The 17,323-nt window shown below is 41.3% G+C and overlaps 1 protein-coding gene across 5 annotated transcripts in view; it reads left to right on the top strand.

Moving 5' to 3' along the window:
- FMNL2 (formin like 2) overlaps positions 1-17,323 on the top strand; it is a 332,616-nt gene that overhangs the window by 281,654 nt on the left and 33,639 nt on the right. For all 5 annotated transcript variants that reach the window (NM_001206821.1, XM_010802031.3, XM_005202499.5 and 2 more), the window contains 1 exon segment: positions 13,109-13,183. In NM_001206821.1, the coding sequence (NP_001193750.1) occupies positions 13,109-13,183 (75 nt within the window).

Raw genomic sequence — 17,323 nt, 5'->3', positions numbered from 1 at the left:
AGTGAAGTTCAAATTTCATTTGAAATTTAAATAATTCTAAAACATGAGCATGTTTATTTATTTGGGCTCCAAAGTCAGTACAGAAGGGTTTTGTTTTGGTTTGTTTTAAATTAACAAACAATCATCTTCAGAAAGAAAACATGAGCAGTGTTCATGAAAGTCTTGCATTTTATTCCATGTTTTAAATCTTACCTAGTATATTAGTTTGGAGAAGGCAATGGCACCCCACTCCAGTACTCTTGCCTGGAAAATCCCATGGGCAGAGGAGCCTGGTAGGCTGCAGTCCATGGGGTCACAAGGAGTCAGACACTACTGAGCGACTCCACTTTCACTTTTCACTTTTCACTTTCATGCATTGGAGAAGGAAATGGCAACCCACTCCAGTGTTCTTGCCTGGAGAATCCCAGAGACAGGGGAGCCTGGTGGGCTTCAGTCCATGGGGTTACAAAGAGTCGGACACGACTGAGTAACTTCCCTTTCACTTTTCACTTTCATGCATTGGAGAAGAAAATGGCAACCCACTCCAGTGTTCTTGCCTGGAGAATCCCAGGGACAGGGGAGCCTGGTGGGCTGCTGTCTATGGGGTGGCACAGAGTCGGACACGACTGAAGCGACTTAGCAGCAGCAGTATATTAGTTAAGTGTTTTAAAAAGGCATATGCATGTACAGAAATAGTAAAGGTACGTTTATTTGCTGAGTGCTGACAGGCTAGCATATATTACTCTAATTATAATCTCTACCCAGTGAATTAGGAATAAGCAAAGAGGGGTTCAGAGTAAATAGGCCAACTGACATACTTTAGTAAGTGGCAAGCTTGGCATTTTTATACAGATCCATTGAACTCGTAGTGTTACATAACATATTGTCAAGGCTCATAGTGTTATATAACATATTGTCACATATCAAACACCTTCTACACAAATTGATACACACCTTCAATCTTCTACCAAAAGGCAAACTTAATCAATCAGTATTGATTGGGTAGATTATTGGAATGTTTGAAGTTATTTGTAAAACCCAAGATAGAGATTCCCTGGTGGTCCTGTGGCTAAGAATCTGCCTTGCAATGCAGGGGATGCAGGTTCGACCCCTGGTCAGGCAACTAAGATGCCACAACTAAGACTCTATGCAGACAAATAAGTAAATAAATATTAAAAAAAAAAAAAAAACAGGATAATCTGAGCTGTTTGTATGGAGCCCAAAGAGAGGCATGAAGTCTTGTGCACAATTACAAAGGAAGAGACTTGATTTAGTCAGTGGAGGCAACTCTGGGAGCAGAGAGAGAGACGAGCAGCATAAAGTCTGTCCTGGAGGTAATATGTGTCAGAATAAATGTGCTAGTTGACAAGAAAAAAATATCTGACTGGGGCCCATGTTACATAGTATAAAGCATAACAGGAGGCAATCACAATTAAGGCTCTGATGAATACTGGAGGTTCAGAAAATCTACACTGTGATGAAAAAAGAAATCTCAACTGGAAGACAGATGTAAGTAGGAGGGAAAAAGAAAATGGAAAGGGAAGCAACAGTGCTTTATAGTTTTTAAAGTGCTTTTATATCAACTCTATTTGATTTTGTGGAAACCTAAGAAGGCATTTTATGTAATCCTGATATATCTTAAAAATTATCAATCTCTGCATAAAAAACAGAGGGCAGAGATGCTAGAGTTTGGAAGACAGGCAGGTCAGACATTAAATGACTGGGCCCTGAACCAAATTTGTAGCCATGACAGTGGGTATGAAGCCATAAAATCGAGGAAAAGTTGACAAGAGACAGCGTGATCCTCTGAATTGGGGATGGACATAGGTTGGAGAATAAGAATCTATTCTAACAGCATAAATTTAATTAAGAAGGAAGCACAGCCACAGCGAACAAATAAGAGCTGGGATTTTTTTTTTTTTCAGGTGAAGAAAATTGTCTTTTTAAGTTAATTTTTTTAGTGATGGTAATATGATCAGATTCTTAGTTCTGCACTGAAGATAATGAATGGGATAACAGGCTTAAACAGAGGTGACTGGAAATTGTGTGTGTGTGTTTTCCAAGTAGAGAATAGGATTATACTAAAGAAGTTGAACTCCACAAAGGCACCAAGCTAGAATGAGCTACAGGGATTCTCAGAATAAGCCAACACTTGACACAAAGGTAGGCAAGAAGGAAGAGGATCCCTGGTGAGTCTGGTATATTGTGTGCAAGTCTTGCTTTAGGTGACAAGTTAGTCACATTGTCTCTATATCCCTTCCAGTTCTACCGTTTTATGATTCTATATAAAATTCTAGAATCATAAAATTCTAATCATAAAATTCTAGAATTTTATATAGAATATATATTCTATATAAAAATATAAAGTGCTTCTTTGATTACAGATATTAAAAGAAGACACCTAGATAATGATAGCTACAAGAATTTATGAACACAAGCAAAAAGTAATGTGTCCTAGGCTAGTTGATAAGATAGTGATAGTCTTAGGATAGAAATATTTATAAGTTATGGTGATTTTAGCCTACATTGTGGTTTTAGTCTTTAGTTCCCTTTATGACTGCCTGGAAATGGCGGCATCAGTCTCTAAACCCAGAAAGTGAAAGTGTTAGTCGCTTAGTCATGTCTGACTCTTTGTGACTCCATGGACTGTTGCCCGCCAGGCTCCTCTGTCCAGGGGATTTTTCCAGGCAAGAATACTGTAGTGGGTTGCCATTCCCTTCTCCAGGGAATCTTTCCAACCCAGGGATTGAACCTGTGTCTCCTGTATTGCAGGCAGATTCTTTACCATCTGAACCACCAGGGAAGCCCCTGTAAACCCAGATCTCACTTAAAAATCTAAAGGAGCTTACTGCTTCTCTAACCAGCAGGTGAGCTGAGTTTGTGGACATGCTGTGGGTGCCTGCCCCTAGGAACATCCCGTCTGTGAAAGTTGAAAGCATCCTGGCTTGGGCAGTGTTTGAAAGCCTGGGCTTCAGAGTCACGGTTTAGGCTCTGTAACTCTGGCTCATGGTAGATCCATAGCCACTTTTTACTTCTTTCACCACAGTGATGCATGTGGCTCCTGCCCAGCTCTTTATACTATGTATCGATCTGCCAGGAATATACAGTCACACTGGGTTTTCATTCAGACATTGGACTGAAACATGCTCAGAAGAGCAAAGTGGCTCAGTGGTTCCTGATGATGATCCAGCAACCACTGCCACTCTCCTTTCCTCATAAAGTTGAGCTCTCAGACAGAGTCTCCCCATCAGCTGTGCGTCACTGCAAAGTGGAAGTGGCCAGTCACAGTAACATGAGCTGTAGCTCTGTTTTGTTTCAGCAGTTTGGTTTTGGCCATGGAAAAATGAGGGTTCCTTCCATACTAGTACATGTACCAGCAATACATGTGGTAGCCCAGATTAGCTGGTACGCTGCTAAGGACCACACTGAATTTTCCATGTGGAAGTGGCTTCCAGGAATAGGTGTAAAACTAGGGAAGAGTATATTCTGTGTGGTAGGTAGCAAGGACATGTTTAGTGCTTTGGTAGAAAGTAATCTTTTGGTTCCTTGCCTGTTTGTTCTTGTTGGTTTGATATTACAGCATGTCACACATTCCAGGACAAATTTGTCTAATTAGGCAGATTGACTGAGTCTGATTCTCCCTGAACTTGGGGAACATATGTCCTCATAGACCATGCAGGAGAAAACTGTTTCTGTATTTCTCTCATATTCTTGTTTGGAATCTAACATTGACTTGGCTTTGAGAAGAAAAACCTGGTCTTCTAATGAGCCTCCATATGACACTCCAGAGACATCCAGAGAACGGTAAGGGATTGCTTCAGTGTAACCTGCTAAATGCCAGGGATTGTACCTTGCCTTGTTAACCATAAAAACTGAAGGGAAGTCTTTTCTTTTTCTACCTCATAAACTAATGGAGGACTCTTTTCTGCATAGAAGACCCTATCCTGTCTCTGAATGGTTTGACTTATCTTCATGGAGAGATGGCATATGGGTTGTTCTTTATATGGTGTGGTTGATTCCCATATGTTAATATGCAGCAAAAGTGCTTTATGTAGGGTTCTTATTTCCTCATATAGAATATTAAAAAGGTGTCTATTCAAGGGTTGAGACTTAATAAAATTAATACTTTTATTGCATTATCAGCTTCCCTGGAGGCTCAGATGGCTGAGCCATCTAAGTGGCTTCCCTGGTGGCTCCTGCCTGCAATGCGGGAGACGAGGGTTCGATCCCTGGATCTGGAAGATCCCCTAGAGAAGGAAATGGCGTCCCACTCCAGTATTCTTGTCTGGGAAATCCCATGGATGGAGGAGCCTGGCAGACTATATAGTCCATAGGGTCACAGAGAGTCAGACACAACTGAACGACTTCACTTTAAAACTTCATTGCATTATCAAGGATATTCTTAAGTGAAACTGTATTAAAACAAAACAAAACTGAGAGTGCATGGCTGTGGTGCATACAGTGATTGCTCATATGATTTGTTGCCACTGCCGTGATTTGTATAAGTCACCAGTGGTTTCATTCATCTCTCATTGCTTTTGTACCACCAGTGCAAATGTTAATTCTGTGAAAAAGGTAAGTAGCATCTTAGTATTATTATACAAATAGTTTTGATCTCACAAACCCTGGAATAGGGGCTCAGGAGCCCTCAGTGTTCAAAGACCCCACTTTAAGAACTGCTGCCCAAATCTGTAACCTCCTGTCATCTTTGACTTGGTGGACATGGTGACCAAAGGCTAAAGCAGGGTCTCCCTGATGAAGACCCAGAATTGGGGCAGAGCACAGAAGTAGAAGAGACCGTGAAATGAGAATTAGGTAAGGAGCAGCAGATAAACTTCAGGCATTTGCCTATTTGTGGACTGAGGTCTTTGATCTAGCAAGCAGAGAGTCCTTGTCTTCAAGGCCTCTGAGTTCTTAGCACATCTTTGTTTGATTTAATTTGATTTGTTGTGATTCATGCAAGAGGAGAGCATGGGTTGGCGTCTGCCTCCTAAGCAGGTCCCAAGGTCTGTGGTGGGCATGTCACAGGATTGACGCAGCTCCTGCCATGTGCTGTTGCTGTGGTTCAGTGAACATGTGGTGACCACTGGACATGTGTCATTGTGTCCCTCTCGTTCCCCCCGCCCACCTCACTTGACCAAATTGTGTATATGTTCAAAAAGCAAAGTTGAGAGGGAAAATGAATGGGATAAAGCATAGAGTTAGACATTTTTCTACTATCGAGGAATCTAACTGGCAAGTTGTCCCAGAAATGACTAGAGGCCTTTGCCATTTGCCAGTTTAAAAAAACCCATCATTTTAAACAACTGGAAGGTATTTTGGTCTTCCTGTGGGAATAGAAGCCTTGAAAGAATCCGAATCATTACTGATGACCAAGAGATGTGAGTCTTACAAGTGAAACCAGAGAATTTCAAGTCCGACATTAGAAATATTCCTGAAAGATGTCATTGATGAGGAATTGTATGGTGGAGCCTCACTCTCTAGAATTTAATGAAGGCCATCTTTTTTTTAAGAGGAGCGATAAAAATGCATTTCTCATTTAAGGTGTGGTATGTCAACAAGTTGTCCTCTGGGGATTTTACTAGCCCTTTGCTTCTATGTTAGGATTCTTTGTTCAGAACTGCAACATATGTGCATGGGAAGTGAAACAGTCATCTGGATGCTTTGTCTGCCTGGTGCCAAACATCTGGGTATTTGGAAACATCTGGAAAAGTGACTGAAGTTTTCACAAGGGTGTTCAGCATTATATGGATGAAACCTCTGGTTCATAATCAGACATCTGCCAGCCCAAAGTTGATTATAAATGTTTCATTAATTTATGAGGAAGGAAGGTTGGGTCAGTTGTAGAATACACTGTTGTTTGGCTTTCATTCGTTTTTACTGCAGTGGAGTTATATCAGGTTGTTTCATTTCAGAAGGTTTGAGTCTGATTAACATTTCCGCTTTTAAATCTCAAGGAGAGGGGAGAGCCAGCAGCAGGTCAGAGTGGTCGGCTGCTGTCATGGTAGCCATTAGGTGTCTGTGTTTGAAATGTCTGGTCACCTCAGGGAAGAGATACTAGATGCTCACAACCACAGAACACCCCAGAAAAGTGGTTTTGTTGGGTCACCATGTTGTCAGTAATCATGCTCTCAACAGAGAGTAAGAGATGCTTGCTTTCTCCTAGGTCTAACGAGGCATTAACTGTTTACTTCATGTGACCCCAAGAAGAAAACAAAACTTTTGTTCCTGGGCAGGCCCTGAGAGGGGTAGTCTAACTGTCATAGTAGCCTGTGCTTTTAAAACAGTGCCTTTCTGTGGGGAGCCCTGCAGCTCACAGGGGCCTATTGTGAAAAGAAAAAGAAAGCATTGAGGCAGGCACCAGGCAGCAGAGCAAGGTGGAAACACTTAAGCGAGAGGCCTTTAATTTTTATCCAAGTAACCTAGAAGCATGTTTTATACCCACCTCGTAAGTCAGGCCGCAGTCTGGCTGTAGACTTGGCGTGGTTCCCTGGGAGCTGTTGCTGGGGGAAACCAAAGATAGTCTGTGACCTTCAGGGGGACGGAGAGGTGGCTGAAGGCTTGCAGTCTGTTGTTCATTGCAACATCTGGCTAGCGAGATAATATTCTTCATTCCAAACCTTTTGTAAAACTATCTTTTCTCCATGATTAGCTTTTAGGGAAATCACCCCCTAAACTCTGCCCCCCCTTAGAGATGCTTTAAGCCACTGCCTCTTTTGCATCCAGGGCCTCCAGTTTATCTAAATGATCTGGGACACGCTTCAGAAATGTCCTGCACAGATGTTGGAGGACAGGGTTAAGGTGTTTTTTGGCAGGGGGCTATGCTTTTGCTTCAAAGGTGAAATGGATCTGGCTTGTCTCGGGTGTGGCCATTTGTGTCTGGTCAGGGCAGGATTTATCCACTTCATAAGCAGAGTGAGCCAGATGACATGAGATGGTGCTTTGGCCTTCAAGCTTGGTACTCGGGGGCCTGCAGAGCTGAGAGCATCTCTCTAAAGTTGGTTTGTGTAGTTTCCAGGCCAGTCAGCTTGGGAATATCATGTTCTATGGCCATGCCTAGATTAGTTTTAGAGCTTTAAGATACTGAGTGGGATAATTTTTTTTCCAACTTTTATTAGCAATGAAAACTTTCAATGAAACATTTTCCCCCTGGAATAAATCTTACCAGGCAACACAGTATAATACAGAATTAATAAACGAGGATGGAAGTCTCAGGAACTTCACTTGTGCTCTCTTCCTGTCCCTGACAGGCCCCCATCCCTGGGTGCGTTCCCCTCGCGCTGCCGGTTGTCTGTGTGCTCGGTGGCATCCAGCTCTTTTGAGAGCCCATGGAGGTAGCCCAGCAGGCTCCTCTGTTCATGGGATTTTCCAGGCAGACATACTAGAGTCTGCCATTTCCTCCTCCAGGGGATCTTCCTGACCCAGGGATTGAACCCGTGTCTCCTGCATTGGCAGGTGGATTCTTTACCACTGAGCCACCCGGGAAGCCCAAAGTGGGAGATGCATCCCTGGGTGGGCATCACTGTAACCTTTCATGCTTCCTAAAAAAAGGATTTGACAACCAACAATATAATCTAATGCTCTTAAGTCAATGGATGTAATAAACCAAATTCTAGGGAGGTTCATGGAATTGTCCAGGCTCATGGTAGCTTAGAAATGGTACTGACTTATAACCTAGGTTTTATGGTCCGACTCTTTGCGACCCCATGGACTGTAGCCTACCAGGCTCCTCCGTCCATGGAATTTTCTAGGCAAGAGTACTGGAGTGGGTTGCCATTTCCTTCTCCAGGGGATATTCCCAACCCAGGGATCAAACCCGGGTCTCCCGCATTGCAGGCAGACAATTTACCATCTGAGCCACCAGGAAAGCCCTGTTTAATACTCCACAGACCTATTTCTCATGTCCTATAACCCTCACCAGTGCTAGAGCTTAAAGGTGCAATGAGGGCTGCTGTGTTAGGCAGGACCCCACAGGGATGGGTAGGTGGTGCCTGTGTTCACAGTCAAGGCTGGGGTTGATCCCAGCCTGAGTGCTTTCTCCTTACACAGTGTTAATCAGGGTCAGTGAATTTATTCACATGGGACTGATTTATAAATAACTTATACATGAAGATGCCTCTTAAGTATACAGCAGAGTATCTACTTTTCAGAGTGTATACTGTTTTTCTGCCTTGTTGACTTCTTATCTGGCAGCCCTAGCTGTAGAAGTCTAATTCCTGACGGAACAGGCTTCTCTCCATCTCTGCCTTCTATGCCTGTGTCTCTTAAATTCACTTCCTACCCTCCCTACTCTGGTGGCTGTGTTATCGGTGGAAGGTGTCAAAGTTAGTGGGGAAATGAGAAATACCAGTGAATAGAAAAGTCAAGAAATGACAAGTTTCAGTTGTAATAGTACAACTGTTTTACTTGGAAGTTTTCAGATTGTCTGGTCTTTGTTGGCAGATGGAAGTTATATGCAGCAGTTTATAATGTGCAATAATATATACATGCAAACATGCGCCTGGCTGTCCTGTACATTTTGATGAAGCCCTTGAGAGCATCCTCATGTAGGCTGTTGTAGATTTGGAAAATAACTGGGGATCAGTGTTTCGTTCCTTTCATCCTCACCAGTTTTCTAAATGAGGCCAGTTTCAAAGGAGAGAAGAGGCATGTTCAGCCACGATGATCTTATTTGAACCAAGTTTGCGGGGGTGGTCCAGATGTGAGCTGTAGGAGCTACAACAACTTTCCTTTGATGTGGAACACGACTTTTACCAACCTTCCCCAAACATGTCTTCCCATTTCCTGTGGGATTGTAGTATACTCTGATTTAATGATTGCTAAAGTAACATAGAAACAAATGTGAATCTGGTTTGCACGCTTCCTTTTATTTCCAGCAGGAACGATGGGGTCCTCGAGAATCCTTACTGTTCCTGTGGAACAATGTCAGAAAGTACCACCCTGAATTCATTAGCTGAGATTGACAGCAGAGCAGTGTAGCTAAACCTTCACAGAGAGTGACTTGGTGGGGCTGATAAGGGGAGCCCTTCTAGTTCTTACAGTGGGTGAGGAGAGTGGTCAATCTTTCATGGTTTCTCCAAGCTGGCATCTATGTTGACAATGTGTCGTTTGGTGCAGTTGGATCCTTTGCACCCAGTTCCAAGGAGCTGTAAGTTGGAAGACATTTAAGTCTATTATTTTTAAAGATTAAAGGTATTTAATACTTTTTGTTTCATAACACATGTTCTCAGCATGGATTTGTCTGTTGACAGAATGAGGAATTTCTAAAGAAAGGCATATATTCAAGGCTCCTCTTAATATCTATTTCAGTCCAGTCTACCAGTCTAGTACAATGACTTTTCAGATCTTTATTCAGCTGAAAGTTAATATAATATTTCTTGTTCTGAAGTTGATCCCATATCTTTTTATTAACAATCTGAGTAGCTTTGCTGCCCACATGTGCTTTCTTCAGCTGTGTAAAATCCACTTTCTAAATGCTCTGGACACAATCTGATTATTTGGGAGTTGGCTTATTATTCATTGTATCCATGCAGGGACAGTGGGCCAATCCCTGCTTCATTCCTGTGATACCCAGTTATAGTAAATTGTGTTTCTTTTATGTGTAGTTAAATTGGAAGTTGAATGAGTTGTGGAGTTAATGATGTAGCTGTCCAGTTTACAATTGGGAGTAAAAAAGGATGAAAGTGAAAGTGAAGTCGCTCAGTTGTGTCCGACTCTTTGCGACCCCAAGGACTGTAGCCTACCAGGCTCCTCTGTCCATGGGATTTTCCAGGCAATAGTACTGGAGTGGTTGCCATTTCCTTCTCCAGGGGATCTTCCCGACCCAGGGATTGAACCCGGGTCTCCCACATTGTAGACAGATGCTTAACCGTCTGAGCCACCAAAAAAGGATCAGGCTTTAATCAGCTAGTCTAATACTGGATAAGCCACTGGTTCCTAATTGCTGGTCCAACAGTTATGAGTCCTTTTTAAAGACACAGATTCCTAGTTCTGTCCATGGAGATTCTCATTCAGTGCGTCCTGGTATAGACCCTAGGAATCATCTATTTTCAGAAATTCCATGGGAGATTGTGGTGCATGGATAATTGAGTGCATGCCTGATGTAGTGATTGTGCTTCTTAATGATAACACTTTCCATCTCTGTTGGTGTCAGATAATTCTGAAATGCTTTTACTATCATCTTAAATGGAATATATTTATCTGAACATTCTGGGCTGTGTGAGAGCAGGAACATCAGGCTGGCAGTTGGAAACCTGGTTCTTGCCTCTGTGTGGATGTTTTATCAAGCTGGAGATATTTGGTCTGTTTAGGTGTCAGTCTCATTCACGAATTGAGGGCACCAGGTTCCCCAAGGTACTTTCCAGATTTCTGACATTCTTTGATTTGGAAGATTTTGCCCTCCTAGGAATTGTCTTCGTCATCACTGTTCACTGTTCACTCCTGGTTCAGTGAGTGCTGAGCTACTCAACAGAGCATTGATCACGCCTGCTTCTCAGGAAAGCTGGCAGCTGTCCCCACATCCAGAACCACCTCTCTTCCTTTCTCCTGTCACTGCGTGTTACTGAGTCCAAGTTTGCTCTGCTCACCACACGACAGGCTAATGAATCTGAGAGACGAGGTGTTGCAGCAAGGAATACGACTTTATTCAGAAAGCTGGCTGACCAAGAAGATGGCAAACTAATGTCTCAGCATAACCAACTTGTTGGGGTCTGGATGCCACGTTCTTTTATGGATCAGAGATGGGGAGGGAGGTGAGGAAACAAAGTAAACAGCCATTAATCTTGAAGGTATCTCCTAGAATGGCAGCCTCAGGCAGGGGGATGTGTTAGTTCCTTCCTTCCTCTCATCTACAGGTGGACAGGGTTCTGAACAAAGGCACTTTAACAGTCAGGCAGAAAGGCAGGATTCTCTAAGGCAGGCCATTGTGTATGGTTATAACAAAAGCAATGGAGACCAAGTCAAAAAAATAGTTCCAGCGTGGAGTCAGAGTGGACTTCTCCCTGCAACATATCCACCTCCCAAAACAGATAAAAGTAAACTGTCCTGCTGGGAAGCAGGTTCTTATGTTGAGGTTTCTCTTAAGGAAAATTCAAGTTGTAAGGCTGACTTTTTCTATACCAAGTCTTGCAAGTTTTTACCAACTGGGCTTTCTTTGCAGGCTAGGAACACTTGTGTCTTTGAGCACAATATGTGACTGATGTCCTGGTCTAGGGAGCTGATCCTGCACTTCCATATCTCCTTCAATAAGCCTTAGTTTCCCGGAACTTGTGGCATATGCTCTAGAGAGTCTGGTGGGCCCCAGGGCAGAATGTGACTTCTTTTAAATCTCTGGTTCTCAGCCTTTGGACAGCATCAGGATGGTCTGTAGTACTTTTCAAATGTGCCCACCCAAGTCACACCAGCCTTGCCTGGGCCTCCTAACTCGGGCTTTCTAGGGTGGGATTGGACACACATGTATGTCTTTTAAAGGTTTCACTTTAAACTCTCCCTTCTGGAGCCTGCTTCTCTTCATTCTGACCCAGCCCATGCACTGTTCCTCTGTCTTCTGTAATTATTTTTTGTTAAAGTGGGTGTAGATAAATGGGGAGTTGTCATTGGAATATAGTAAACTGTGGTCTAGTCTATTGAGAAAATTAACTCACTATGAGAATAGAAGTTTTTCAGAGGGGAGGGAGTCTACTGAGTGTTCCTAGCACACAGTTAAGGCACAGGAACCACTAGTAAAGATTAACCCTTGTCCCTGTTTACAGAGGTCTGAAAGGTTCTTGTTTTATTGTAAAACATCATGGGGAGCAATAGTAGATCATTCACCGTTTCATTAAGAATATTTTAACATAATATCTTGTTTATCCTCTTTTCAGTGCAATTCAGCAAATATAGAGAATTTACAACATGCTTAGCACTGTTGTAGGTGCTGAGGATAGAGTAGGGAGCACAACATAAAATTCCTGCTTTCACTGGACACACTCTTCACCAAAGTGTGTGGGTGTGGGTGTGTGTGTGTACGTGCGTCAAATTTAACATGACAGAATTAAATGGGTGCATTATAGCATTATGAAATGTCATTTTAGGAGAAATCTTTAGGATTGGTCTGATTATTTCTAAGATCACAAAGGGAATCAGAAAACTAAGCATGTGAAACCTGAATTAAATTCACAAAATATTAATACCAAAGACTGTCTTACTGTCAACAAGGAGCCCATGGGTGTTCAGGTTGCAATTTTCTGAAAGTGTAAGGAAATAAACTAGTGGATTTAGTACTTTGCTCCAAAAACAAAAAGGCAGACAAAGACACTGAAAGAATTAAAGTTTATCTTTTGATTTTGGGCACAAGTCTCTGGGTTGTTGTCATTTGGTACAAATCTTTCTTTGACTGTGTTTTTAGCTCCATGTTTTTAATTCCCTGTATATGCAGAATACATTGGGACTTTGGAGTTCACAGTATTTTATCTGCTTATTTCACCTGTTCAGCAGAAGCATTCATTCGAGCTGAATGCATATATTTCAGGCCTCTGGAGTGCTGCTTCAAAATGACTGCAAAATTCTGTCCTCATCTTGAAGGAATTAGATAGCTTCCCAAATTTTTATGTTATAGTTTATGCTTAAAATTATTATGACAGAAATCAATATTTTAAAGCAATCATCAATCAATTAAAAATAAATAAAAATAATTATTAGGCATGTTAGACATGATATACACATTTTGAATCTGCTTCTCAAGGAATTTAAATACAAAATTATGAAAAATCTGTTAGCGTGTCTGTTTCAAAAGTGCTTTTGTATAAAGGAAAAGTGTGGTCATTTTTTTAAAAACCATAACCAACATTCTGGGATTGTGAATGCCAGCTTAAAAGATGGGTGCAACAAAAAAAGTGACCAGTGAAAGAAGAGCACATTTGGTTTGAATTTTAAGCCATGAAGAGAACATGTAAGAGAAACGGAGGATGAGCTTTGGTGCTGGCTCATGTTGCTACTTGTGCATTAACTAACAGGAGAGAAGTAAACAGCGTGTGAGAGGGGGGATAAAATAGATGTTCTGGAAATAATTATTAGTGCTAAAATTTCTGCATCTAATTTTGGAGTGCTTACGTTTGGAATTTCACATGCACAATGATAATGTGTGTTTCAGGTTTGTGGAGAAAAACAACGCTTTGAGAAGTTGATGGAACATTTCAGGAATGAGGACAATAACATAGATTTTATGGTGAGTTATTTCAGTACTACATTCAATAAAGCCAACTCAGATTTAGCAGTTATTTCTTAAATCCACTTACATTTATATATTATATATATGTATGTATTATAATGTTACAAAGGATAGGAAACAGTTTTATATGCTATAGATTCAAATTTGACTTGCTCTCTTCATCTGTATTTGACCTTTATGGCATTTCTCTCCAGGTTTTTTTTTTTTTTTTTCTATCATAAAGGCCAAAAGTATTTATTGGTTACAGTGCTTTTGTTGGCCCTTGAACAATGCAGGGGGTTGAGGGCTCCCAACTCTCCCCACAGTGGGAAAACCTCCTGTTAACTTACAGTGGTTATGTGGTTACTCTGGTTATGTGGTTTCACATCTGCAGGTTCAACCAACTGTGGGTCACGTAGTACCTAGTCTTCGTTATTGAAAAGAATTTGACCTACACAGTTCAAAGGCATCTTGTTCAAGAATCAACTGTGTTTATAGCATAAAGGGGGAAGCCATGCATTTGTGAAAAGAAAGTTAACAGTTGGCGCAAATGCCTGCAGGAGCCAGCTTGAGCAGTCAATGGTGGTGATGGTTTAGTCACTAAGTTATGTCCGACTCTTGTGATCCCATGGACTATAGCCCACCAGGCTCCTCTGTCCATGGGATTTTCCGGGCAAGAATCCTGCAGTGGATTGCTATTTCCTTCTCCACGGGATTTTCCCCACCCAGGGATTGAACCCAGGTCTCCTGCCCTGCAGGAAGATTCTTTACTGACTGAGCTACCAGGGAAGCCCTGAGAAGTCAATAGTGCTGCATAAGAATCCTTAAAGTAGAAACCAGGAGCGTTGGACCGTTGTGCCTTCTGCAGACCCCATCCAGTGGCCTTCTCCAGACTGCTCTCCAAGACTGAAGTGCTTTGATTTGTAGGCCTGGTAGTATATATCCCCAAATGAACACACAGCAGTGATTTTGTGTTTTCCTCCCTTGATTACCAGCTCTAGTAATTCTTCGAGGGTGCAATGGTATTGCCCCTCTCCTTAGCGGGGTAAATCGCTTGTAAGAACTTGTGATTCAGCATCATAACTGTCTTCCTCAGGGACAAAAAGCAAAAGATTCTGAGCACCTCTGAATCTGTGTACCTAAGTCTTAATCCTGGACTGAAAGTAGACTCCACTGTAGAGGATTTCCAGAGCCAGGTTACCCCCGCGTATACCCAGGTCTGCTTTCTTTGACCCAGTCTATTTGACCTCAGGATCTTCTGGACCTCAGGAGTTCCTTTACTTGGGCTTAATTTCCTAGATCCCGTCTAGCCTGGAGCAGATAGCCTGTTCACTTCTTCTGTTGTCAAGTTTTCCAAAACCTGTGCTTACGATGCTAGGCTGTTTTCATTTGAATTGCTTCAGTGGTTATAAAACATGGACTGTAGTTTTGTAGATTTCTAACCCTTTTTATCTGAAAGATGTTTTCTGGGTCCTCAAATTTCATATGCATCCTAATCCTTGGCCCTTTCCCAAAACAGTATTGGTTGAAGTCTTTTATAGAGGTTTTCTGCTCCATAAAGCATATGTATATATACTTTTAAAAAAGGTAAAAAAATAAATTTGAAACAAGGAATACTTTTACATTGACTTTTTAAGTTCTTGTTGTTTGGATTTTTGTTGGAGTGTTTAAGGCCCTGGTGACAAAAAATGTAAAGAAGCTGTGCTCTTGCTCACGTGACCAGGTTCTTTCCTCTGCCTTCGTAGGAGGAACTTGTTCATTCCTTTAGAGTTGAGGTTGCAAACTGGAAGCTCCAGGCTGAAGTCAGCATACATACAGACTTGTGAGTTTAGTCTGACAGTGATGTCCTTCCATTAAAAGTATTGGAAATTGGGCCTAAAAATACAGATTTGTAGATTTTCTTGAGAATTAATAAGTTCTAGTAATGCTTGGTCCCTGTTCTTACAGAGTATAAGCTGCTGGAGCCAAGTAGTCCCTATTCCTTAAGTCTGAAGGTAACCGTGCCAGTTTGTCACAGTCCACACCATTCCTTACTGTATTACACATGACCCACTTCACTCATTTATCATACATACCAGGTCCCTCTGCCATTTGAGTTTCTACTGAAATGATAAATGGTGTTAAGCCCTTTAGAACACCTGCACTGTTGACAAATGAGAGCATATTTCCTGTCAGTTCATTTATTCATGTATATATAATATATATGCATTGGGAGTCTTATTTAGATACTGCTAGTATATCAGTACTGTGTGCTCAATTCATGTGCCATCTAGCAAAGAGTTGCCTCTTAGGCGTATCATAACACTCAACAGATCATTTAGACCTGCTTTCAGAAGAGTAACAGAAAAATGCCAAAATCCGGCCATATTTTTTTTCCAGATAATGAGGCTTTTTATAAACTGTCTTGGGAATGCAATTAAGTTGTCAAACCTCCCAAACAACATATTCCCTTAAAACATAATATAAATGCTTCAGATGTTGCACAAGACCTTTCTAAATATTTTTTGGTGGGCAAAAGAAAACAAAAAAGTGACAAAATTAGCACTTGAAGTAATTTTTTGTAGTAAATCACAACAGAGTCCTGTGTAACCTAGAGAGCTGACACGTCTTCCACAGATACCCAGTGGATAACATATACTCAAAGAAGAATCTAACTTGATAAACAATACTTTAAACAAGGTAAAGGAAGAAGGGCTTGGGGAAGAGAGGAAGGGTGAAGCAGTTTGCAGAGTAAATGTGAATCTGGATCCCTCTGTCACACCTCCTTTCTAGTCTCTGGGTGGTTATAGAGGGAGAGCATCAGAGAGAGATTTTCCCCGTAAATAAACTGACTGTCCCTACCTAAAAATAAAATAGCTACGTTAAACTCTGTTTCTGTTGTTTACTAAACTGGGGACAGGTTTTCTCTGTGGCAGATCAGAGCCACTGATGCAGTTGTGGGAAGAAAGTAGCAAATCCAAGACTTTCATGGAATAGAAACTGGTTAGTTGTTTAAAATGGAAAAATGGATGAGAAGTTCTGTTGCTCTTTTGTTGGTATGGTGGGTCCCCCAGTACAGTTTTAGAAGAGATTACCTTGTGATTGCATATAATTTAAATGTTCTTCATTGTAATAATTGTCACTTTTTTACAGTGTACCTGTAATAACTTAGGTTGTTCTATATGCCTATAAGACTTTTTAAAAATACCTTTACTGAGATGTAACTGGGCCTTACTTGGTGGCTTGGAAGGTAAAAAATCTGCTGCAATGCAGAAGACCTGGGTTTGACCCCTGAGTCAGGAAGATTCCCTGAAGAAGGGAATGGCAACCCACCCCAGTATTCTTGCCTGGGTAATCCATGGACAGAGGAGCCTGGTGGGCTATAGTCCATGAGGTTGCAAAGAGTTGGACACGACTGAGATACAACTAACATACCATCCAAGTTACACATCTGAAGTGTGCAGTTCAGTGTATTTTTAGTATATTCCTAGGGTTGTACCATCATGACTGCAATCTAAAGTAGGACATTTTGTTGCCCCACAAAGAATTTCTGTTACCACAAGTGGTTATTTTTCCCACCCCAAGTCCTAGGCAACTATTAACCTACTGTCTGTCTACACATCTTCCCATTCTGAGTATTTCACATGAATGGAATCATAATGTACATGGTCTTTTGTATTTGGCTTTTTTTTTTTTTCCCCTTAGCACAGTGTTTTCAAGTTCACTCATGTTGTAGCATGTGTAGGACTTCATTTTTTTCATTGTTGTATAATATTCTACTGTATGCATATATCACATTTTAAAAATCCATCCATTCATGGACATTGGGATTTTTTTGTTTCCCCTACTTTTTAGTTATTATGAATAATGCTACTATGGCCATTTGTGTGCCCATTTTTATCTGGATGTATTTTTTCATTTCTCTTGATTATGTATCTTGAAGTGGGATTGCTGGGTAGCACAGTAACTCTGAATAACATGTAGAACAACTGTCAAGCTTTTCAAAGTGGCTGCTTGACACTATCCCCGTCAGCAGTGGATGAGGGTTCCAGTTTTTTCATGTTTTGTCAACTTGTTATTCTCTTATTGATTAAAGCCCTCTTAGGGGATATGAAAGGATATCTTATTGTGGTACTACTATTCATTTTTGCACATTAAAATTTTTTTTCATTGAAAAAA

This window comes from Bos taurus, chromosome 2, assembly GCF_002263795.3.
Source record: "Bos taurus isolate L1 Dominette 01449 registration number 42190680 breed Hereford chromosome 2, ARS-UCD2.0, whole genome shotgun sequence".
Classification (NCBI taxonomy): domain Eukaryota; kingdom Metazoa; phylum Chordata; class Mammalia; order Artiodactyla; family Bovidae; genus Bos; species Bos taurus.
The sequence above is the reverse complement of the archived record's forward strand: the minus strand, read 5'-3'. Positions and strand labels throughout refer to the sequence as shown.